The sequence below is a fragment of the Balaenoptera ricei genome, chromosome 9, assembly GCF_028023285.1.
Source record: "Balaenoptera ricei isolate mBalRic1 chromosome 9, mBalRic1.hap2, whole genome shotgun sequence".
NCBI classification, from domain to species: domain Eukaryota; kingdom Metazoa; phylum Chordata; class Mammalia; order Artiodactyla; family Balaenopteridae; genus Balaenoptera; species Balaenoptera ricei.
Window position 1 is genome coordinate 96,391,700 of NC_082647.1, and position 25,423 is coordinate 96,417,122.

General features: G+C 47.5%; 1 protein-coding gene across 8 annotated transcripts in view; it reads right to left on the reverse strand.

Moving 5' to 3' along the window:
• The window catches only part of ATXN7L1 (ataxin 7 like 1), a 231,740-nt gene that overhangs the window by 132,279 nt on the left and 74,038 nt on the right, over nucleotides 1–25,423 (reverse strand). For all 8 annotated transcript variants that reach the window (XM_059934160.1, XM_059934153.1, XM_059934152.1 and 5 more), the window contains exon 3: nucleotides 16,744–16,848. In XM_059934160.1, coding sequence (XP_059790143.1) covers nucleotides 16,744–16,848 — 105 coding nt within the window. The remainder of the gene's footprint in view (nucleotides 1–16,743; nucleotides 16,849–25,423) is intronic.

Here is a 25,423-nt window from a genome sequence, read left to right on the forward strand (position 1 = left end):
CTTACATGCATGAAACACATACGTGGAGTTTTCGGTCTGCACAATTCTCTCATCATCCGTTATAACTAATCAGAATGCTGAGCGGATTTATTCGCATGCAGAACACAACCAACCGCCTTCAGTGTCTGCTGAAATGACCGTGACCTTCTTCTGATGGAATCCTCAGGCCAAGAAATGGAACGGTAGATCATAACCTTATAGGCAGACTGAATAATAGTCCTTCAGAGTCAACACTGTAAGACTGTGTTTTTCAAATAGTTATTAGAGAAAGCTCAGATCCCAGGTGAAAGAGATACGAGAGAGCCAGAGGATATGTTCATTGCCCGGAGCCTGGAATTAGAAACTACAAAGGTTGGAAGTTTCATAAAGGTGAATTTGCCTCCAAGCGTGGACACACTCTTCGATGGCTGCTGTGCATTTTTTTCACTGGGGTCTCTGTTCAGGGCAAATGCCCTGGGGTCAGAATCAGGAGTCCTGAGGACTAGTCCCAGCTGTGCCCCTATCGGTTGTGTGACGTTAGGAAAGTCGCTAAACTTCTTTGAGCTCCCAAATCTGGGAAGCCAGCCCCCAGCAGTCTACCTTACTGAGTTGTTACTCAAATCAAAATGAACACGCCATGAGAGAGTGCTTCGTAAAGACGCTGTAGATATTTCTAAAGATATATGATCACCCTCCAAAGGCGGTAGTGAGAACAGAAGTCTCTCATCTCTGTTTTCAAAGGAATCACCTTCTAGACATACTGCTGAGAAGTGGCATTTGGGAGTGCGACCGCGGAAGCCCGTCTACGTCACAGGATTCAAAAGCAGGCAAGAGCGCGCTGTTTCACTCGTTCACCATCTCTGCTCATGTTTGCCCTTGAGTCCTTATCTCACCATCCAGTGCGATACTTGGAGTACTTAACGAGCACCCGGTGGGTACTCATACATGTGAGACAAACCAAAGAATGCTAGTCTGAAGATTTCAGTCCCTCTGGTGCAGAAAGGTCGTCCGTGGGAAAGAAACTGGGAGGATTTCTGGGAGCCTGAGTCTAGGGTAACCAGACAACTTGGCCTTGGATTTCTGGGACAAACTGGTCACTCGACCTGAGCGTCATATTTGAATATCCATTTTGCCTCCTCCCAGCTGGCAGGGAATAAAGTATCTGAACTAAGGGAAGTCCGGTGGAAAGCATGTGTGTCTCTGAGTTCCTAAAGAGTTTATCCCTAGAGATTTATAGCCTGGGCATTTCCCCTCTCCTTTTGTCCCTATTAGTTTCAATTTCCCTAGCTGACACCATCTTTTCACTGTCAGGAATCCAACAGACTCACACCCCTTCTATTTTTCCTGCATCACATTATCACCTCTAAGATAGATCCCTGATCCCTGTTGGTGGCTTCCTGCCACTAGCTAAATCTCCTACCTAACAGCTCAAGGCATTTGGTGCAAAACTGCAGCCTTCAGCAGGTCTTGGTCCTGGAGCTGTTGGGCGTGCCCTGTGCAACATTCACCAGGAACACACGTGTGCTGCAGAATTGCCATCTGGATCGAGCAATGACTGGTGCACACAGCAGGGAAATGACATTTTGGGCCACTGAGGAGATGTGATCGGTGGGGATTTCCCCTTTAAAAACTTACAGCAAAAGCCTGCCTGAGACTATTCAGTATTCATAAGTGGAAAGCAGAGATGGCGTTTCTGTTCCGCCAAAAGCAATAGCTATTTATCATAGCAAATGACTGAAATAGTTATACGTACAATGCTTTACTCAGTGCTGTAAATTACGGTATACAGAAGATTAAACTTAAGCCTAATGCTACCCTTGAGCTTCAACAGCTGAGTCCTATAAATGGGTACCCGTTAAGAAGAGAGAACCTTTTTCCTGGTTACTGTTTAAAAGTGTATCTCTATTAAAAGCTTGTCTTAGACATAAATTACCAGGAAGCCTGCCCCTGGCCCCAGGCAGGCTCTTCCTCGGGGCACTGACTCACAGAGTCACATCTAAATGACACAGTGACAAGCCTGAGAGTCAAAGCATGTGCTGTGCTGACCTCCAGTGGGATGGAGGTAAGAGGGACTTCGCATGGGTCTGAATGAGCACTTACTTCTGGCTCTGGGCGAGGAGAGGGGTGGGAGGGCTCTGCAGGGCCTTAAGGATATCTTCAAAATTCAAATGATCCTGAACCCCATCAATTCAAAGAAAATGCTTCTTCTGGAATCTGCTGTTCCGTGAAGTATCAAGGAACCTTGACCTGGAGCCGAAGCCCCACTTTTAACTAACTACATTTTATTCTCTAAGCACTTGCTCCTCAAAGTGTGGTCCATGGACCAAAAGCACCAGCATCACCTGGGAGCATGTTAGAAGCACAAACCTGCTGAATTCAAATCTGCATTTTAGCAAGAACCCCCCAGGGGGCTTATATGTACATTAAATTTGGGGCATCAAGGGATAAGTAAGCAGGTGTTAACAGGGATGAACCCCTTGATTTTCACACTGGAAATCATGACAAGTGACAAACAGGATTTATGGGAACAGGTCCTAAGAGTGGGCTGAATGATTCTGACCTCTCTTTTGTCCAATCCTACTTCAGAACATTTTCAGGAACTTGAAAGGTTTTTATGAGCTGGGAATGAATGTATCACTCTGAACTAGAGATATGATCCGAAACACCTCATGGTGTAAAACAGAGTGAATTAGCAGAAAGTTTATGCTTTATAAATCAATCATAATCCTCTTGTGAATCAGGAGGCTGAGAACGCATGGCAATGTTTTGAGCCAGGATTTCAATTCTTTGTTGTAATTACCAGTTGACTTTAAGTGGGATATGTATGTAAAAATCTATGTTGTTTGAGAAGACAGAGATCCTGAACAACTGTATTCTTTATGAGAAAAAAATTATCGTTCAGTATACATGTTGAAAACTTAATGCACTAAATAAATAGATAGATTTAAAGAGATAAAGAAATAAAATAAAATCTATTGCGGCCAAGCTAGCAGAGAGAAAAATGGCAAGACGGTTAAGAAAACTTTGCTAATTTAAGGGAAGGCAGGAAAGGAGAACAAAAACAAATAAAATGCAAGGTACACAGAATGCAAATTAAAAGACAGAGATAAGTCCAAATATATAAAGTAATCACAATAAATGTAAATGGATAAAACTCACCAATTAAAAGTCACTATCAGATTGGACTTCAAAAAAAGCCAGCTATATACTACTTACAAGAGAGACACCTAAAACAAAATGACACAGAAAGGTTGAAAATAAAAGATTGGAAAGAGATAAGGCAAATACACATTGACCAAAAGAAAATTAGGTGGCAATGTTAATCAGATAAAGTAGGACCTAAGGCAAAAGCATTAATAGGGATGAAGACTCCACCACTAAAATGACATGAATCATAAACTTACATGTATCCAATAGCACAACCTGAAAATTGTACTGCAAAAGGTATTAGAATTTCAGGAGAGACAGACACACAACCATCATAGGAGACTTAAAACTCCCTTCTCAGAAACTATAGACCAAGCAGACAAAAATGGTGAGGATAAATAGGATTTGAATAACAAAATAAACAATTAATATATGGAACCCTGCACATAAAAGGAGATTATACAAGTTTTCTAATAACATATGACACATTAAAAAAAAAAAGCATGATCACAAAGGAGATATCCTAAGTTATAAAACGGGTAACATAACTTTCCCTGGCCATCACAAATTAAACTAGAAATCAAAAATAAAACAAGAGTAAGGGCCCCCCCACCACCACCCTTTACATTTGGAAACTAAAACTATGCTCCTCAATTACTACTTGGCAATGATGTGATTTTTTTTTTTTCTATGTGTGGCCTAGTTGCTATGGGACCAGGTTAATTTATATGACATTTGTCACGGGTATCACCAGAAACAGGAAACTCCCCAAGCCGTTTAACTTCATTATTTTGTACTTTGAAATAAATTCTAACCCAAAGGGAAGGTGAAGTACCTGACTCCAGGAAGAAAAGAAGGGGTGTGCGTGGGTTAATTACAACCAAGTCGTACAGCACCAGAAGCTGCCGTTGGCTCATTCCCCAGACTGTGCCCTATTCTACTACACTATACCCATCTCTTGCTGCCAGCCACTACTGGCTGGACGCAGAGACTGTCCTAGAAGTGCTCTAGTCACCTGGGAAAAGGTGCTATTCAATTGATGTGGCATCCTACAATCAGTAGGGTCCTGGAACCGAGCAAATTCTGTAGTTAACAGTTTACATGAGACCTTCTGTCTGCCTGTTCACAGGGCCAAGCACTTCTTAAAAATGATCGCAGAATGCTGCACAGGAGACACACAAGAAAAATATAGGTCCATGTGTCCCTGGGGTAGAAAGCAGTCCCCCAGTCCCCCTGAGAAATCCCCCCAAACCAATCCCAAAACAACCACTTCCTCTGGACTGTGTTGCCAGTTCAACACAATTCCAGTGCTGGCCGAATAATGAAAGAAATATTAAAGAGAAAAACACCAAACAACCTAAAAAGAATAGAAAGCAGGATGGGGTGATACTGATCAAATCACATTGATGACAGGTCTGCAAGTTCTGTGGGCCAGTGGGGGCGGGGCAGATGGAGTAATAAGAAAATAAAAGAGAGGACCAGAGCTCTTCTGCCTGTGCCACAGGCACCTGTGTTGGTCAAAACAGCCCCGTGGTTCCCTGGCTCACACACAAGCCACAGAGTGCGGCAGGTCTCAGGGGACCCCCGCTGCCCTGGGCCTCCTCACTGGTCTCCCAATCCCTCTCAAACATCACCAACACTGCCCCCCATCAAAGGGTATCCGAGGCAGAGGTGTGTCGTCAGCACAGAGGCTTCCCACCAACCACCCCCTCGGGTGAGTGTCACAGTGGTAAGCACATGACACGGGCAGCTGAAAAAGTGGCACAAGAATTTTCAGAGATGCTGTCCAGGTCCTGCCTCTTACAACGCTCCGGTGACTTAATTCATACGCACCTGGAGAGAGTGCCGCCATCGGACGATGCCCTAGAGCTGACTGTCAGGCAGGTCACTGAGTCAGGGGTCAGTCGGGGCTGGTGTTAATGGGACCTCACTGCTGGGGACCGGGCAGCAGGGCTCCTGGTGGAGGCGGCTCGTTTGAGAGGGATACCTACGGGGTGGGGACAGCCACTTAGCGAGACGGGCGGAAAGTCGCAGCCACCGCACCAGGGGAGCCATACTCATCTGAGAAAAATGCATCTCTGGAGAAGCCTCAGGAATTTGAAGAAATAATTCCTGGGAGAGAAAAGCAAAGCATCTACGATGCTAATAAACAAACAAGTAACAGGGTTAGTCAGAAACCAAACCTTAGACAGAAATCCATAGTTCCAGTTTTGTAAAACAAAGACCAGAGTTGCTTTCTCTGGGGAAAAAAAAATGATTACTCATTCCACGTGAAGGAAGATTCATCATAGTGAAATTGTTTACTTATTCTTTCAACATTTACTCCCCTCGATTTACATTTTCCCCCGGATGTATTTATTTCCCATGCACCTCCTACACAGCAATTCCCCAATGTGCACTCATTTTTCAGTAGTGCCTGGCCCCATGAAAGACCAAAGGAAAGGCCTTGGGCAAGCTCTGCACCACAGGATTTCCTCAATTCCAGGATGCCACCGACTGTAAGAGGCCACATCAACTTACCAGCACCTTTTCCAGAAGAGAAAAAAAACTCCTGCCATAGTAAATATACACATGATATGGGAAGAAGCACTTGGACTTTAGAAACAATAGGGTTGGGAACCTTCTTTAGAGACTCCCTGCGCCCCCCGCCCCCCCGCTCCTGCAGCCCCAAGGTGAGCCTCTACACGGTGCCTGGTTTGTGACACTTTGGGAGGGACCTCTCAGTGACCCCAGGCAAAGCACTCAGAATCAGCTCCCTGAGCGAATACTCCAGATGCTCTTCCACAAGGAAAACTGTGATGGTGGAGTGGCAGTTTGGATGGGAGTTGGGCTCTAGCATTAGGGCGTGAGGTGAAAAGGATGGATAATCAAGCCCACCCTTGAAAACCCTTCCACTCATAAAGTACGGTAGACATGGTTTGGGGATAGCGGGCTCTCTTCATGGCCAGTTTCTCCTCCAGGATTGGAAAGGAGCTTTGTTTCTCTGCTTGGACACCAGATGAAGAAGTGGGCTTCTATGTGGGACTGCATTATTAATCCAAAACAGTGCATTATTATTATTATTATCATCATCATCACCCAGTGCACGTGGCTGAAGTCTGATAAATTAAGAGCGATGGGACTCCAAATCGAAAGAGGCGCATTTTTGTTTTTTACTGCAAGACCTCTGAGTGCTCTGATGGACTAATAGCTGCCGAGAACCTCCAGAGGGTAATCTGGCATGTGGTCTTTCCCAAGCATGTGTGTGCCCCCAAACTCCAGCTCTCAGAGCACAGATGCACTACTATGGGAAGGGAACACTGCTTCGGAAACCCTGCTCTGCTCATTGCTTCGGATGGGGACAATTCCAAAATGACCTTTTGAATCAGTGCTGGCAACATTCTTTGCTCGGATTTAAATAAAGAGATGGCTGTTCCCCTAATTTTTCTCGGTTGATACAGCTCGGAGGAATGGAATGGAGCAGCCCATGCAGCGAGGACAAGCCAGTGATGAGTCAGAAGCCGGGGGTCATGTTACAGTGTCAGCCCTCCAGAACTCAGCTGTGGTCAGGGATCAAAGGAGCAGCCTCACCAGTGCTCAGTGAGGAAGGACGGTTCCTCTGCATCCACCTCTCCAACTGTACCTGAATAGAGACGGTCATTCTCTTTGGAGGAGCAACATCTTCTAAACGAATGTCCTCGCTTACCCGTGGAATTTGGCTTACTCACAACTGGGAAGCCGATTTCCTTCCATGCTCACTTTCTCCCTCCTTTCTTCCAAGATTCATTTTTTAAAAAGTGTATTGAGCACCAATCGTAGATCCAGCATTCATCGTGTTAACTCGGGGAACACAATGGTGAGCATGATGACAGGGCTCCTTGAAACTCCTAGGCTGGGGGCGGGGAGATGTCTGTGCGCGCGCATGCGCATGCAACAGGGGTGGATAAGTAAAAGAGCATTTGCAATGGCGGTCATATATGAGAACCTGGGTAACGTGGGGAGTGCCAAGAGCGCTTGAATTGGGATTGGAAGAGTCCTTCTTTCTCCCTGTCTATGCCCCAAGTCAGAAAATGTGCTCCGGACTGGGACTCGGGGATGCAAAAGACACAGCCTCAGCGCTTGGGAGCTCAGTACCTAGTGCTCACAGGTGACTGCGGCACCGTGATCGGTACCATCGGACGGGGGGATGCAGGGGGCACAGGGACCAGCTGACAATTTAGTCGGGTGGTAGCTGAGCTCAGCAGAAATGTGGAAAAACACTTAGGGTGTTGCTAGCCTAAAAAGAGGTCTATCAGTGATGTAAAAATGAAGTCATCCGTACTTGGAAATAAAATCCAAAGACATTAAAATGGCTATTGTCAAGGTCCACAGCAGCCTTTGGTGGCAACTAGCAACCTCTTTTCTCCTCTCACTCAACCGCTTGGCATTTGACCGGCTCTACAAAATGCTTTCTTCTCTTGGCTCCCATGTTGTCATCTTCTGCTGCTTTTCCTACCAGGTCACTGGCCATTCCCCTTCTAACTAACCCTAAATGTTGACCTCTCCCTTTTCCACCTCAGTCCATCAGCAAATGCCGTCAGCTACATTTCCGAAATAGATCTCAAGTTTATCCTTTGTTATCCACCTTCACAGCTATGCATCAGTTCCTACGAGGTCTCCCAGGCTCCAAGCAGCTAGAGTGACCTTCTAAAAACACAAACCAGATGATGTCTTTCCCTCACACAGGGTCCTCCCATGTTTTCTCACCACATCTAGAATGAAGCCCGAACTTTGGGCTCTGCCCTACAGGGCTCTACAGTAGTGGTCCCCACCACCTCTCTGAAGCCCTCAAACACACCTCGCCTGGTGTGCTCTACCTACGGCTCGATCGCATTACTGTTTATCAATACATTATTTAACCAACCAGAACACAGAAACCCACACTCTTATTTGTCTCATTCACCACTGTATCTGCAGCATTAGAACAATGCCTGGCATACAGTAGGTGCTCAATAAATATTTTTTAAATAAATTAACAAATCAAAGCTATGTGACTCTGGAGAATGTAATCCAAGAGATTCAGCCTTCAAGAAATAGGCTTGAATGAGATTATAACTATAAGTTTTTTTTTTCAATTAAAGATGAATTCAATCATACTAAAGTAAAAAAAAAATACTAAAGTTATGAAGATCCTCTTAATCTATCTCTAAATTTGAGCTGAACCATTATATCTGCTATTTTTTTTTTTTTTTTTTTGGCCATGCCACGTGGCATGTGGGATCTTAGTTCCCCCGACCAGGGATTGAACCCGCGCCCCCTAGAGTGGAAGCACGGAGTCTTAACCCTTAACCACTGAACCACCAGGGAAGTCCTTGGTTTGTTTACTTGTAAAATTTTACCTGGTTCACAGAAACATGCAAGAAAAGGGAATTCCATTGAATTTAGAGGAAACCATCTACTGTTTGACGGGGGGAGCGTCTCATGGATCTGCTCATTTGCTGGAGATGAACAAGAAACTAAAGACAGAACTGATAGTGGTACACACTCCACCTCTTCTGCAAGCTTGCTTCTTTTTACTTTTTGATATTTAAAGGTCTATGCAAATGCTGTGGCTCTCAAAACGTGGACTGTAAATGATTTATTCCTCCTTTCTGAATTCCCTCAAAATTGCGCCCAAGGCTTCCCTGGTGGCGCAGTGGTTGAGAGTCCGCCTACCAATGCAGGGGAAGCGGGTTCGGGCCCTGGTCCGGGAGGATCCCACATGCCGCGGAGCGGCTAGGCCTGTGCGCCACAACTACTGAGCCTGCGCTCTAGAGCCCACGAGCCACAGCTACTGAAGCCTGCACGCCTGGAGCCGGTGCTCCTCAACAAGAGAAGCCACCGCAATGAGAGGCCCGCGCACCACAGCGAAGGGTGGTCCCCGCTTGCCACAACTAGAGAGAAGCCCGAGTGCAGCAACTAAGACCCAACGCAGCCAAAAATAAATTAATAAATAAATAAATTTATTAAAAAAAAAATTGTGCCCAAGTTCTTTACCTAAGCCAACAAGCAGACAAGATCAGTGGCGTAGGTTAGAAAGATGAGAAAGAAACAGGGAGCTCAGGTGCCCCCAAGCACTGCATTTAGTCTCCAGCATCCTACAGGGGACCAAAACAACCTTTCTGTATGGAAGTGTAGTTACACTGCTGCAGGGAGTTTGAGATCCAAAACATTGAACCAGTACAGTGGTTAAAGTGATCTAGAGTCAGACATAGATTGGAATCTTGGTTCTGCCACTTACATCAGCCTGATCTTGAGGAAATTTCTTAAATCCTCTGAGCCTCCCTGTCTTTGGCTGTGAGATGAGAATACTATGACCATAGCACCTTAGGGTTGCAATAGGATTAAATAACAAAATGCTTAGCATATATAAGTGCTCAATAAGTACATTAGCTTTATTGTTGTTTTTGGTATTTTTGTCTGCCATTAGCAGAGAAAAAAGAAAAGCCAGGGTTTGGGACCAGGTCAGCCTGCTATGTTCTAGACACACCTTTAATTCTAATTTGAGCAGCAGTAAGTTCAAAATACAAACATTTGAAGTGGAGCAAAATGTGGTCCCACTTTATTGTAGATTCTTTCAGTTGTAATGCTTGATTTAAGGCAGAACCATTTGTTAGTCCATGATTTTTTCCCTTAGGGATCTTCTTATTATAGGGATTTCCTTAGGATCTGTCGTATGACTGACTGCACTTTACCAGGGACAATGGAAAGATGAAATAAGAAGAAAGAACAGCAGACACTGTTTCTGAGCGTAAGGAGCCCGAAAGATATATCAAGCCAAGAGTTAATTCTGGATCGGGGATCCATTCATCAAATTAAGGTTAAAAAAGAATCCCACTAACAAAATCAAGTTTGCACAGATTCACTCGTTCTTGCCAAGTCTTATTAGTTAATACTGTCAGACATGACAAAGAATATGTTTGATGAGACCAATTTACTTTAATTATTTTATACATCTCTGGTATAAATAATCTAGTCTCATAAAAGACAACTCACAATAACAACAACAGAAATTTAATCTCAACAAACAAATTCAACTTAATTGACCAAAAACTCCAGCCCTGCTCTGTGGCAATCTACACTTTCAGAAAGGAAGTTCTGGCAGGATAATTAGCCGGTGATGATACGCGGGAAGCCCAGGGGCACTGACATTGGGAGGGACTGACTTTCTCTAGGGCTCCAGAAGCACAAATGGTTTGTTTCCTCCTCAACTAGAGGTCACCCGGAGATAGACAAAAGAAAAAGAACAACTGCAGGAAACCTTGGAACCTCATTAATGAGGCTTCCATGTGTGGCACTGCTGGGCTCTGCTGCCCTTGGTACCCACCCAGCATCGGCATCTGGATGTGGACGGGAGGGATGGAGGTAACAGCCTCCAGCAGCCAATTGCTGTCACTCATTTATTTTGCAGCTCAGCCCCTCTGCTTTAGCTCACAGTTCATTAAATTCTACTGCATCACCATCAACATGCAAAACAGCTACTTGAAGGGCATTCAAAAATATAATCAGAAAAGGGAATAAAAAGCCCTCTCTGAGAAAGAGGGACAAAAATTAATCCTCTCTTGTCTACTGAGTGACAACTAGGTTCTTTGGTTCTAACATGTATATTTTTTAAGTAGCAGTGACATCCAAGGATTATCTCTGTCTGATGGATGGGGTGTGGGGTTGCATAGTTCTCTGCTTGGAGGGTGAGCACCAAATGTGGCTGGAAAATTCTGAAGGATCTGTGCATATGGATGGGTTATTCCTTTTGCCATTTTCCCCCCTTTTTTGATTTTGGTATCAAAATCAAAAAAGGTGGGAAGGTGGGGAGGACTGCAACTTTATGGACTTCTGCAACGTATCTTGTTTTATGCTTTGAATATGACTGTGATGGGGAAATTACCCTGCTGACCCGTGCACACACACTCATTTGAATGTGGATAAAAACTTAAATATAGAAAAGCACAGAATGTGATAGGACAAATGAAGAGGTTATATTTTATGGCAGTGGCTTTCAACTGGGGGCGATTTTGTCGCCTAGAGGACCCTGGCAATTCCTGGAGACAGTTTTCACTGTCATGACTGGGGGTGGGGGCTGCTACTGGCATCCAGTGGGTAAAATACAGGGAAGCTGTTCGACATCCTACAACGCACAAGACGCCCCCATAACAGAATTATCCAGCCCCAAATGGTAACAGTGCTGCCGCTGAGAAACTCTTCTTCATGGCAGCTCATTACGTAAATATATTAGGAGATAAGGACAGAAACAAAATCATACTCCTTTCATTTAGGCAAATCATACAACTCTATAAATGCCCAACCCAATTACAACACCACAGCTTGGCTCTACCTATTATTTTTCCCTTTACTTATAATATTTCAATTTGATTAAACGTATGCAACTACTAAAAGTAATACAAATATGTTTCCATTGCAGGTATCTTGCACCTCCTAGTTTTGAGCTTGTATACAGGCTTGTGGACACAGATGGGACCCCCCCGCTCCCACACACACACATGCACACACCACACACAGAGGATTCTTTTCAGAAGAAATGGCAATACCACCCTCTCTGGGCTGAGGTGGGGACCCACAGCGTTGACACAAGAGGAAGAGTCACAAATGTCACCCTCACACTCCATGGTAATCATAAGTGAATATTCTCTGGAAAAGATTTCATTATAAATCTCTGTAGCTTATCACTTGGTTGATGATAGCTTAACTATTTTTTTTTTCCTAAAGCAAACTCTGTTCCACCACTGTGCTAAGTATTTCCCACATGCGAGTTCCTTTAATCATCACAACAATCTTACAAGATAAACTATGATCCCATTTTAAGAATAAGGAGGCTGAAGCACAGAGAGGCAAAGTAACCTGCCCAAGGTCACACAGCTAATAAGTGGAAGAGCTGGAACTTGAATCTAGGCAGACTGACCCCAGGGAGGCTATTCCCAACCACGAGGCTCCTACATCGTGTCAGTGCGTCAAGCCACAACCTGGGCTGGAGAGCTATGAGAGACAGGGACGCCTGCTGAATGGGATCGGGACGCCCAAGGCAAGGCTTTTTCTGTTTTCCCCTTTTCTACGCCTAAATAACCTCATCAACTAACCTAAGGGACTTGAGAAACAAACCAATTCCTCCAAATCCTAGATCTCCTGGGTAGAGGTTTAAAAAGCATCCAAAGGGCCCTTGTACAGAGGAAACAGACCTAAGGGGCCCACACAGATAGGGTGGCACAGAAAATGGCCTGCAGGGAGCCCCTACCCCTATGCCAAGCGGAGGGTCTCCTGAGCAGTGGGCGTGCCTACTTTTTACGTCTGGGACACCAGCTTGGGGCGCAAAGTCAGGAGCAACAGGAAAGCAGACAGTCCTGGGAGCGGGGCTTCACATCACCCCCATACGGGGAGGCGGCCAAGGCCAGATGGACCTCGGCAGGGACCCCAGAGAGACACTGGGAGCTTCATGGTGTTTCCAAAAGGAGCTGACACTGGGGGCCCATGTGAACGTAAACCATATTCATAAAGGCAGATCCTCAGAACTCCTGGCAATGTAATCATCTTCAGGCCAACAAGTCCTGCCTCAAGAGTGTGGGAAGCCGAAGATGAATCACAGGCCAGAGTCCGCAGGCTGACCTCTGCGCACACATCCCCCGAGACAGAGAGAGAAACGAAGGCAGGAAGCACTTGACTGAATTGGTTTTCCCATTTTTCATAAGAAACATTCAACTTAATAAAAAATAGCCATACTTTATTGACAATAATAGCTACCCTTTCTTTATTTCCTTACTATGTGCCAGGAAACTACTTTATCTCTGTTCCTCATAGTAACTCTGCAAGGCAGGAACTATCACCTTCATTTTAGAGGAAAAGGAGGCTCAGAAAGGTCATGTAATTAGCCCAAGGTCTCACAGCTAGTAACTTGGGTCTGCTTGACTCCAAAATTCATGATTTTTCCACAATGGCTTTCACTGTTTCACATTACTGTCAACCTCCAAAGTCCTCAGAACCAACTGCCTACACACACACACACACACACACACACACACACACACCCTTTTTTCATTTTTTTTCATCCTTAAAATCAGGAGCCGAATCACAGGTGCTAAGAGTGGGCAAGTTTCCAAGAGAACACAGAGTCCAGTCCCCTGTCATTTAAAACGGTGACAAGTCCAGGGTCTAAGGGCTGGGCGAGGCCAAGCTGGGATCTGGCCCCAGGTGTGCTGGACCCTGGGCTGTGTCCCTCCCACCGCACCTCAGCTCTGCTTCCCGGGGCCACGGCCGGTGATGATGAACTCATTTCTAGGTGCTGGGAATACAGAGCTGAAAAGGTACATCCCTAGTCCTGAGAGGATCCTAGAAGCTGGTGGACGTGCTGAGACAGTCCACAGATAAGTCAAGGGCACGGCAGAAGGTGGGAGGCATTGGAGAACACAGTTCTATGGACATGAAGAGGGATGAATGGCGTCCAGCTGCTGGCCATGGGGAGATGGCACGGGGAGAAGAGGAATGAACGCATGATCTGGGTGTACCTGCAGGAAGGCGCCTCTCGCCAGTCATTCTGCACCAACAACTCCCCCGAGGCAGGCAGCGCACCGATCTTACGGACCAGGTGGAGAGACAGGAGGCTACCTGCCTGAGATCACACAGTTAATGAGGGAGTCATGTGAACTGCTTTGCCCGCCTCCAAAGCCCATGTTCTGTCAATTTTAAAACTTCAGATGCTGTTCTGCGGAGCCTTGGTGGGCTGAGAGGCCAGGAGTAGGCCAGGGAGGTGGAGCTTGAGCACCCACCCCAATTTCAACCTCTTTGGCTCTGCTGTGCATCTATCTCCATATTTGGGTTCTACAGATGAGACTCTGTTTGAGAGAAAGCTCTGCTGCTAACAAGATCAAGTTTGAAGCCCTGTACTATGACGTGCTACCTGGAAGGCAGGTGGGTCAGGCCTTGGAGTTTGGGCCGGGACAAGAAGGGCGTGTGACCCACGCTGGGAGGCAGTGAGGGACGATGGCTAAGCAAGCGCGCGAAGCACGCACCTCCCTCGCTCTGGAGCGATGCGGCCTGCGTTCAGAATCAGGCTTTACACCTGCTCAGCTCTGCAACCCTGGGCAAGGTACTCCTAAGCCTTAGCTTCCTCACGTTCAAAGTGGGGGTAACATTGGTACCTACTTCATGGGGGTGTTGAGAGGATTAGGATTACGTGTTCAAAGATAAAGAAAGCATATAGCAGAGTGCCCGGCACTTAGCACAGCACCATTCTCGTTAACTTGTTGATTACAGCGAGGCTAGTAAAAGAGCAAAAGGTAAAAGAGCAAAAAAGGAAACGCCATGACACTATAGGAGGAATTTTTAGGGCAACTAAGAAGTCCTCACTGTTCCGGGAGTGTTGCTCTGGTTCTGAGCTCTGCCTCATGTTCTCCTGCCCTTGATAAACGCGGGCTGCGCGTCCGCGGGACACGCACCCGGAAGATGAGGGAGGCTTAGGGGTCTCCCTCCATCTGTTGAGATGTGGCCATGTCCCCACCGCTGCTTGTCAGCTGATTCAGCAAGAAGCTCAATGGAGACGGGGCTTTGGGGGATGAGATCGGTAACCCCAAACCCCCAAGCTAATTTACTGCCACCGTTCAGGAGATGGCCGCAAAACCCTTGGCTCTCCCACTAAGCTCAACTTGCTCTTGCACCCAAAGGCCTAGGACCGAGGGAGGCACGTGTCTGAGCCCAGCCGAGCCCCAGAGGTCTCCTTCGCTGGCTAGATGAGGCCTTGCCTTGGGCGGAATTCTGCAGGGCACAGTGGGGTCCCGGGTCCCTTTTAGGTCCTTGCCGTCAGAGACCCTGCCAGCGAATTAAGTTCCCAGAGGAGGTTTTGACGGCTTATGGGATTTCTGTCTGTCTTGTTCACTGCTGTGCCCCAGTGCCCAGAACAGCAGCACATCCCATGAATGAATGAATGACGATCCCTTTTGGCATCTTCATGAGACAAACAGAAGCAGGGGCCACGGGGCCTCCACAGTCACCCCCTGACCCAGCAGTTGGGTGGGATCTTCTTGCCACTGCTCTGCTCTTGACTTCCCCACCTGTCACCCCAGCTGGTAGCACCACCGCCAGGCCTCTGACAGTCTCCCTGGGACAGGTTTGACCTTTTCTCTCCTCCGGGGAGAAGGAAGGGTCATTTGCTACAGAGCATCAAGCAAGAAGATCAGCTCGTGCCCAGTACACGACTTGCTCTTTCATGCTCATTCTACCAGAAACGAAAAAAGTTAGAGCTGGAAGTGGCGGCGGAAGTCACCTCTCGTGGAAGAAACGAGGAAACCAAACACTGAGACATTTAGCAAGTAGCCCCAAGTCACAGAGCTGGCTGCCAGGAGGGGCAGGAGACCTGGCCTCTCAACAGAGCTCTTTGTACGGCACCTTCTAGGAGCCTCTATGCCTGTGCAGGTCAGAAAGTCTCAGAAGCCTGGATTCTCTTTCTATGTATTATAAACACAAAACACACCTAGAGTTTACACACAGACGCAGGTTATACATATATATGCAGCTATGTAAATGACATATACGTATATACATATTCGTAAGTGATATTAGGATATATATAACTATTCTATAGTCCCAAATACATTTACTAGAGAGCTTAGATAAGCTCATCTCCTTTTATTTTATACCTGTTTATTACAGAATGGTGATAACTGCGGGGCTGGGGTAAAATAAGAAATCCTGAGCGTGAGAAAGGGGAAGCGCGTAATTTGCAAAAGCGTATTTGATATTATAATTGCTTTGATTTTTTTTTTTTTTTTTAGGCACAATATTTAACGTGCTTTGAAATTTAACAGTAAAGAAGGGCATTTGGATTTTACGTTCAACAAAAAAAGAGGAGAGTTTAAACCAAAAGACTGGGAACTACTGTTCTGGAACTCAGAGCATATGACAACTTTGGAAATTGGCTGGTCCAACGCCCCGTGTGAAGAGAGGAAACCTCCGCTCAGAGAGGTTAAGTCACTTCCTGTCTCAGGTCAGTAGCTGTTTATTTGCTATAGGGGAGCAGCCTCGTGGAGGTTATCTGTTGTAAGTCCACACAGCACCTGCACTGAAGGAGACCAGCATTTGCTGTGGAACAGCTGAAGGGAATTTCTCACTTCAAGGATGTAAAGATACAGAGGGAAAGTGAGTTCCCAAACAGGCCTGGCTTTTTTTTAAGAAGGATGATTCTTGGAAGAGGAGAAGCTGAACCTGTGGCTTTGCTACACGCATTTCTCGGGGGCAGCAGCCCAGTGGTCCCACACGGGACCCACCCCTCCTGTGTGTCCATACAGGGAGACTCCGCCGCGCCCTCTCTCAGGGGGACCCAATGGCAGGTTGCGAGGCTGCAGGAGGGACTGCTCGAGCCACCACTGCCCCTCCCCTTCGTCATCTGCAGAGGCCACCACCTATCTACTTAAACAATGGGAGGCTTTCTCTCTGGTGTCCCGGCAGGAGTGAGGGTGTCGGCAGAAGGACTGCAGCTCCTAAGACAGGCAGCCTGGGAGCAGAGGTAGAGCCCCAGGAGGAATTCACCCATGGCCTTGGGCTAAGACAGACCCAGGGCCAGACCACAGGGGACGGTGCCTCCCTGACGTCGGACACTGGCCGCTGCAAGAGTCCACTTACCGCAGTGGGACTGGAAGACCTGCGGCTTGACGACCTGGTTACAGGCACTGCACACCACGAGGTAGAAGTCGTCGTGTGCTGGGTAGTGGCCAAACAAGTGCATATCTGTGGGGGAAAGGAAAACAGGTTGTTTTGAAAAAGCAACCACGTCTCAGAAGGTGGATGGTTTCTTCTTGGCATTTCCTCGAGGACAGTTTTTCAAACAAGACGCGCAGAAAGCCAATCATCTTTACGAAAGGGAACGCAGTTTGTCCTAATGCAGCTCCCTACTCTCAGGGAAGCCCGTGCCTCAGAGAACCCCTCTTTATTTTCCTTGCAAACAGACGGCTACCCCTGTTGGTTTGGTCAGCGGGGTTGGGCTGCCTGGAATCACAGGCTATGGGGAGTGACCCTGTTCTGAAAGAGGGCCCCGGGGTTAGCTGGGACCCTACGAGGCTCTAGTCATTTTAGGATGTGGGAGCTCCTCCAAACCCATTTCAGCGTAGGCAGAGCCCTCCCAGGTGAGTGACGGGGCGAGAAAGCCTGGAGAGAGAGAGGAGTCATCCTGGTCTCGGCAGCTGCCTGGGTTCCCCATCACCTGTGGGAGACTCCAGGGTAAAAGGAAGTGTCCAGACAAGTGGCTTGTTGGCTGCCATCATTATCCATTCTTTACGTGGCAAAGATTTACTGAGTGCCTAAGGGTGCCGGGCACCGACTGTGCTGGGTTCCAGGGATAACTGGTGAACAAGAGCGAGTGCCCTGCTCTGCTGGAGCAGAAAAGAGAAGAATTAACCAGAACCACACAAGTCATCACTTGGTTGTAACAGTGGTACCTCCTAAGGAGGAGATGTACAGGGTCCCATGAGAGTGTGTGGTAGGTAGACCTAACCTTGTCTGAGGCATTGGAGAGGCTTCCCTGAGGAGGGGTTAGAGAAAGAAAAGGCCAGGGGAGGGAGAGGAAAGTTCCAGCTCTGCTGAGGAAGGAGATTCTGTGTGTCAGCAGAACCTCTTGGCTGGAAGAGAAGAACAAGGGGGGAGCCCAGAAGGTGTAAGCCTTGTGGACCAAGGTAGAGATTTTGAACCTGACTTTAAGATCAGTGGGAAGCTACTGAAGGTTTTTAAGCAAAGAAGTGACAGAGTCAGATGCACACTGTTAGAAGATCAGTTATGTGGCCTACGAGAGACAATCGCATAGGTCCACACAAAAACCTGCCCACGCATGTTCACTGTAGCATTATTCGTAACAGCCCAAGGGTGGAAGCAACCCAGATACCCATCAACTGCTGAACACATAAATGAAATGTGATATATCCATACAATGGGATATTATTTGGCCATAAACAGGAGTGAAGTACTGATACCTGCTGCAACATGGATGAACCTTGAAAACATATGCTAAGTGAAAGGAGCCAGTCACAAAAGCCCACATATTATATGATTCCATTTATATGAACTGTCCAGAACAGGCAAAACTAGAGAGACAGAAAGCAGATTAGTGCTTGCCTTGGGCTGGGGGGGCCCTGGAGGGAACTGTCGGACAATTGCTAAAGGCTACGGGTTTCTTTTGGGGGTGATAATAATGTTCTAAGATTGATAGTGGTGATGGCTGCACAACGCTGTGAGCATACCACAAACCACCGAACCGCATGCTTTAAACGGGTGAATTGTATATGTGAATTATGTCTCAGGAAAGCTGTGTGTGTGTAGGGGGATTCGGAGGTCATACCTCCTCGCCCACTGTGGGGTGGAGGGCACTCTGCCGGCCTCTCCTTAGCTGACTGGCTCCAGGGCCACTGCGAGCAGGGCGGACAGAGGAAATAAAAGACACGTTCTGCATGAAAGTCTTTGCGTCACAGGGCTGAGCTTCCTCTCCCCAGCCCCCCACGCCCTCGTTTTTTTAGACTCAACCTGTGTCTTTACTGAAAACCACCAGGCACACGATGGTTCTCCCAGCTGCAGGGCGAGGCCACAGGGAAGCCGGGTTCCTCCTGATTCAGGGACGGCTCATTTATAAGCCAACACAGGCTTCCAGTGCAGCCCCGACGCTTAGAGGGAAATGGAACCGACACACTTGTCACGCGGCCGGGAGCCAAGACCCCCGCCCCAGAGGAGGCTAGACTGGAAGGGTGAGAAGGGCCCCCGTTGCTGGGTCCCCTCCACGTGCGCGGGACCCGCGCGCCTGCGGCGGGATGCGGGCCAGACCGGGGCACGGGCGCACTGAGCCTCGGCATCTCTGTGGCTCTGGTCGCAGCCCATCATTTCCCCTCTAGGACTTGCCTCTGTTTCCACTCTGACTAAGACGTTACCGGAGGGGAGCGTTATTAGTCAGTGCCTGGTAGGCGGAGGCCTGTGGAAAGAGAGGCTGAGAGAGAACCCAGCTGTGACAAAGGCCTGCGGCGTGGGGAGGCCCAGGCCGGGCCCATCCAGTGTGTCCGTGGCCCTTGCTTCACAGCCTCCCAGCGCGCAGAGGATGCACCCGGTCCCACATTGCTGACACCACTCCCGCTTTACATTTTATTTACAGATTATTTTCATAATATATAGCCTTTTTTTAAAAAAAAAAATAACAAAAGTGATCCATGTTCTTTGAGGATACATATGAAAAATACAGAAAAGCCAGAAGAAATTAAAAAAAAAAAATCACTGGCAATCTTTATTAACACTTTGCATCTCATTTAGATTTAGTCACATTTTCTATCCAGGAACATGTGAAACCAGGAGCTGGCAAGGGCTAAGACATTTATTTATTCAACAGCATTTCCTGAGTTGCCTTCCAGCCTTTCTGCAATAGATCAGGCTATAAAGGCATGAAAGAAATGCATTAATTAAAAAAACAAAAAAGCACATTCACAAAAGTTTCTTGAGCACCTACTCTGCGCCAGAAGCTCTGTGGAGTATGGGAGGCTGAGAGCTGGGGGAGAGGAACGCACCTCTGCACCTTTGTCGTGCGCGTCCGATGACGTGCCCAAGGCCTGTCAGGCCTCCAGCTGCTGTCCCATTTCAGGATTCCTCCAGGAACCCGTAGACCTCGCCCCCTACACGCAGCTCTAGGTCAAGAGTTGAAGGTGAAGGTTAGGCTGGTCGGAGACTGGCCACCCTGGGGGTGTCCTACTCCAGGCCCTTCACTCCACTGGGACTCTTCTTGGTTTCCTCCAGGGCAGTTTCAACCATGCACACGTCTGCTCAGAGCGTGTCTCCTGTGGAAACTGAGAGGACCTGCTGGCCTACTTGATTATTCCTCAGTGATCAGACCTTAGAATCTCCTCGACAGGCTGCCCAGGCTCTGGGAGAGTCTGGCAGATGTGGAGCAAGATAAGGGCAGCTGGCTTCTCAGAAGAACCACCACTTCCCGGGGCCAGGCCACCTCGGTCCATGTGCTGTCTGCTGGGGGATGAGGAAGGCAGGCCGGGGAGAACCGGAAACTACTATGTCTGGCATCATGCTGGGCATCCTATTATTAACTCTCCCTCCCTCTCTCTCAATTTACCACCCAAATAGTGCTTGCAGCTCACAGTTAAAAAACAGGGGTGTGTTGACGTGGGCTTGCACCAGCTTCCGAGAGCCAACTGTGCAAGTCTCCCAACTCGTTCAGTGAGATCAAGGTGGTAGCTGAAATCGGCCCTGGTGAGAGTATTTGCACCACGGAAATGGGCACTACAAATCTTGTCTTTTCTTTGGAAAGCCGCGTTGTTAAACATTTACCGGTGCACCACTGAACAAAGATGGGAAGAAAAGGGAAAAGTGAAACCACCTGTAATGACACCACCTTGGGATAACCACTGTTGGCATGTTAATGTATATACTTCTAGACTTCGTTATCTCATAACATTATCTTAGTTAATCCTCATAACTAACCCACAAAGTTGCCATCATCCCACTTTCCAGGCAAGGAAACAAAGGTAAGAGATCCCAAGGCAGTGATCTTTGAAGTAGGATGAGATTCCTACTCTACAGCCCACGCTCCCATCTCAGCAAAAGGCCACGTGTTTCATAAGAGCAAGATCCCATTTCAAAGATGAAGAAACCCGTTTGGAGCGCTTGCATGGATGACTAACACGTTCCGAGGGAGCCGCTGGCGCTTGCACAGGCCTGGGGTCAGAAGGAGGGATTGAGAGCACAGTGTCCTTTGCTGTGCAACTTCAGGGAAGGTGCCTAACCTTTCTGAGTGTCAGTTTCCTCTTCCATAAGACGGGGCTCACAGTTCTTGCCTCATGGGGTTGCTGTGAAGGCTCATAAAAGCTGCCTGGCTTTGCATTTTCTTCCTCCAGAGATTTGGAAGAAAGTGTGGAAAAAGCTTTAATCAAGGTCTTCTCCTCTATTTTTCAAAACTAACTTGTTCTCACTCCAGTGGGAGAGTTGCTCCAGCCAGCACATTCTTTGACTCTCCTGCGTAATCACTCACAGCCAGCCTCCTGGGGAACCGCAGTGCTCCCTCCAACCTGCAGAATTTCCTGTGTGCGCAGGTACACCATCGCGCGCTGTGTGGACAGACGAGGGCTGAGAGCCACTGGGAGGACACTCTCTAGGCTGTGGTCAGGCCACGAGAAAACGTGCATAAAGGTGATGGGACTGTGCCCATCACAGTGTTCACCCATCTCCCAAACAGACAAAGCCACGCCTGTCTGTTTTGCCCCATTTTGCCCCCGCAAATGAATCAACTGTTGATCAGACAGATCTGATAGTACCACCATGGCACTGTCACAGAGGTGACCTTAGTCCTCCTCCTGGCCTGATTATGGGCAGGGTGAGAGCAAGTTCCATAGCTCCATTTTGCAGATGGGGAAACAGAGATACTCTTGCTTGTAGGTCAGTATTTTTTGTTTTTGTTTTTTTAAACCCCAACTCACTATACACAAATACATACCTATTTTATCTATCTATCTATGTATCTATCTATCTACCTATCTATCCACTCATCCATCTATCCATCATCTATCGTTGGAACATGTACGTTACACTCTGATATGTTCTGGTCTACTCATTTCTTTTTATTTTATTCTGTTCTATTTCATTTAAAAAAATGCTCACTGAGATCTTTTTTTTAAATTTTATTATTATTTATTTTATTTATTTATTTTTGGCTGCGTTGGGTCTTTGTTGCTGTGCACGGGCTTTCTCTAGTTGCAGTGAGCGGGGGCTACTCTTTGTTGCGGTGCGCGGGCTTCTCATTGCGGTGGCTTCTCTTGTTGCAGAGCACGGGCTCTAGGCGTCGGGCTTCAGGAGTTGTGGCTCGTGGGCTCTAGAGCGCAGGCTCAGTAGTTGTGGCATACGGGCTTCGTTGCTCTGCGGCGTGTGGGATCTTCCCGGACCAGGGCTTGAACCCGTGTCCCTTGCACTGGCAGGCGGATTCTTAACCACTGCGCCACCAGGGAAGCCCAGCTCATTGAGATCTTGAAATTAAATTCTTGACCCTTTAATGGGTCACAACTCAAAGTGTGAAAAACACTCTTCAAGGCAATCCACTGAGTTAGAGGCTGAGCTGAGCCTGAGAGTTAACTGGGCATTTACAGAGGTTGGAGCGGGTCCTTAGGAGTCACCTGGGAGTCTGAAGCCATGAATTTGTGCCAATTATACGCTGGAGTGTGCCGTGCCAGCTCACAGGAGCTGACTGTATCTCTTCCTAACTCTGCATTCAGTGAGGCATGTCGGTGGCCTGAATCAGCCAAGGTGGGAGTATTTACACCATGGTAATCAGCATCCATTACAAACCAGGGCTGCTTCTCTTGGAAAGCTAGCTGTGAAAATATTTACCAGCACACCACTGACTGGCACCCACCATCACTCCTCCCTGGATCAATTTCCTTAGTTATAGAAATGGAGAAAATTATATCTGTCATCTACCACACTGGATGCAGAAAGGCTTCTGTGAACTTGGGAGGAAATCATTATGTTAATCTAAAATTATGGTAATGATATTGATCATTAACCCAAAAACATACGCACAACAGAGCCAGGTAAACATATTGATCACTTTCTGTATCAAATGAGCACAAAAAAGCTGCCACTTGTCCAGCTCTGGTGGTGAGAAGGGGACTGGGGGAGGGGGAGGGGGAGTGGGAATGCTGGAGTGGAGAATTAAGTTCTCTTCAACGTCTGTCAATTTAATGCTTACTCTTTAAGGGCTATTCATGGAGATTATTCACACATTAGGCTCAGAGTATTAAATTAATGCTGCTTATACATGGATCTCACACACAGGCTATTCTCAGTGCCCCTATTTAAAGCAGGCAGTTCTTTACTTCTTCTCTTCCTTTACTTCTGGTGGAAGTCTCATCTGCAGCAGAGTCAGTCGTCAATGGCATTCATGTTATCCACTTCGTCTGGCATCCTAGGCCTGCCTCCCCATAGCACTTAGGTTCCCGCAGGGCTAGTCTGGCTCTCACAGCTTCAACTCCCCTGAACACCTCCCTCCCACACCCCTCTGCCCCTCTCCTCTCTCAGATGGCAGAGGAGGGATGGAGGGGACAGAACCCAGCTGGGGTGGAAGAAGAGACAAAGTTTAGGACACCAGAATGGTTCCTACGAAGGTAAAATAATAACTCTGTGGGACTTCCCTGGTGGCGCAGTGGTTAAGAATCTGCCTGCCAATGCAGGGGACACGGGTTCGAGCCCTGGTCTGGGAAGAGCCCTTAGATGCCGCAGAGCAACTAAGTCCGTGCGCCACAACTACTGAGCCTGCGCTCTAGAGCCTGCGAGCCACAACTACTGAGCCCGTGCGCCACAACTACTGAAGCCTGCGGTCCTAGAGCCGGTGCTCCGCAACAAGAGAAGACACCACAATGAGAAGCCCGCGCACTGCAACGAAGAGTAGCCCCCACTCGCCGCAACTAGAGGTCTTGAAATTAACTTCTAGTCCGCACACAGCAACGAAGAACCAACGCAGACAAAAATAAACAATAAATAAATATATAAATTTATTTTTTTAAAAAAAGAATAATGTCTCTGATTTTCTGGTGTAGTTGATAACCTGCTTCTTAAGTCAATACTGAAAAAGAAATTGGCAGAATGGGAGCAGCATTTTATAAACAGCTTTCCGAGGGGAACACTTCTGACAAGGAAAGTCGTGAGTGTATTAACTTTCCTTTATATCCAGTATTCACTTCGAGAAAATGGCTGAAGTAAAGGAAAAGGCAGGGTGACGTGTCCAATTTGCTATTTGTACAGGAGTCGTTTCTAAGAATGGGAAGACAGCTGGTTTTGTGGCTTCAGGATCACACTAGATTCTGCGCACTTTTGCATTTGCCCCTGGACACCTTCCAAAGCTCAAGACTTGGGCATTACGAAGCAACAACTGGTGACAGCTCAAAAGATGAAAACCTTAAGAAAGAGTGATTCCTTCCCTTTGCAAATGGGAATGCCAAGTCAAGCACAGGCTGCACAGAGAAGCAGCTAGAAGCAGACTAGCTTGAAGGCTGGGGGACAGCTTATCAGCAATCGGTGATGCCTGTGCTCGCTACAGAAGATCCCGCAGCGGGAAAAGGAAGACAGCAAAGCAGACAACTTTGAATGTTAGTTTCTTGGGGAAAAAAAAAAAAAAAAAAGCCCCAGAAAACAGACTCAAGTTTCCCCCAAAGTCTTTTCTGGGGTTGTGAAACCACCCCGGTTGCTATAGGAATTATGAAAATATCAAGGTAGCATACGCCTCTAGTATAACAACGGTTTCATATACTTTTAAAATTAGGCTTCCCTTCTGAATGGACTCTAAAAAAACAATATAATGACAAACATTGAGATTATGTGATTTCAACACACCGAGCCGTCTCCAGGAAGGTAAACGTGAGCCTCTGCCCGTGGTGGGTAACGGATCCACAGACCTTGGTGGGACCTACGGATGTGACAACCCTGTGATGATGGCTGGAGAGCGGGTGCCACTGGACTTCCTTGGAAAACTACCAAAAGGATGAGCTGGGCAGGCAGTGGCTTTGATGTGAGGGCTTCCACTTACATAAACTCAGACAGGAGATTATTGGCAACAACAGTAACCCTGGTTCAAGGACACACACGGCTGCCTCCAAGCATGGATTCACATCTGGACGCGGCTGCCACTCAGTAGAAGCACCTTTCACACTGGGAGAGGCTGGTCCTAAAGGCCTCCCTTTCTCCCATTAATCTTAATACACTCATTATACAGTTTTTATTAATGTGTCTTTTCTCTCTGCTAGTGGAATTTTCAGCTCTATTTTAATCACTTATGTCAAATGCAAAGCATGAGGCGGGGTGGGGAACCTTTCTCCTTTGCTCTGATGGCATGATTCTATGTGTCCCCCAACTCCCAAATCTCCTTAAAGTCACAGAACAAACCAATCTGGGGTCTTCAAAGCAATGACCTCAGACCTGACACCTCCCATTCCCCCAGCAGAATGCTGAACTCCCCTCGAGGAAAATTCAAAAAGAAAAAAATGTGGTCACTTTCCGTTTTTCAGATCTCTGAAAACCCGGGGCCTGACTGTGAGGGCTTCATGCAATCTGGAAACGGAGAGGGAAGCAGGAGGATTAGAAAAGCAGGCAGCAAGCGGCGCGGGCGAGCTCGCCAGCATCAGCGAGGGCTGGCAGCAGGCACAGGGCCTTGCTTCTCGTATAAACCACGGACTCAGAAGCCCCGGCGTCTTCCAGCGGAGGCTGGGCCACAAGGCGCTCCCTCGCCAGGCTGCAGCCAGGAGCGAGGCCTGGAGCAGGTGGGCGCTCCCCACTCTGCCGCCCG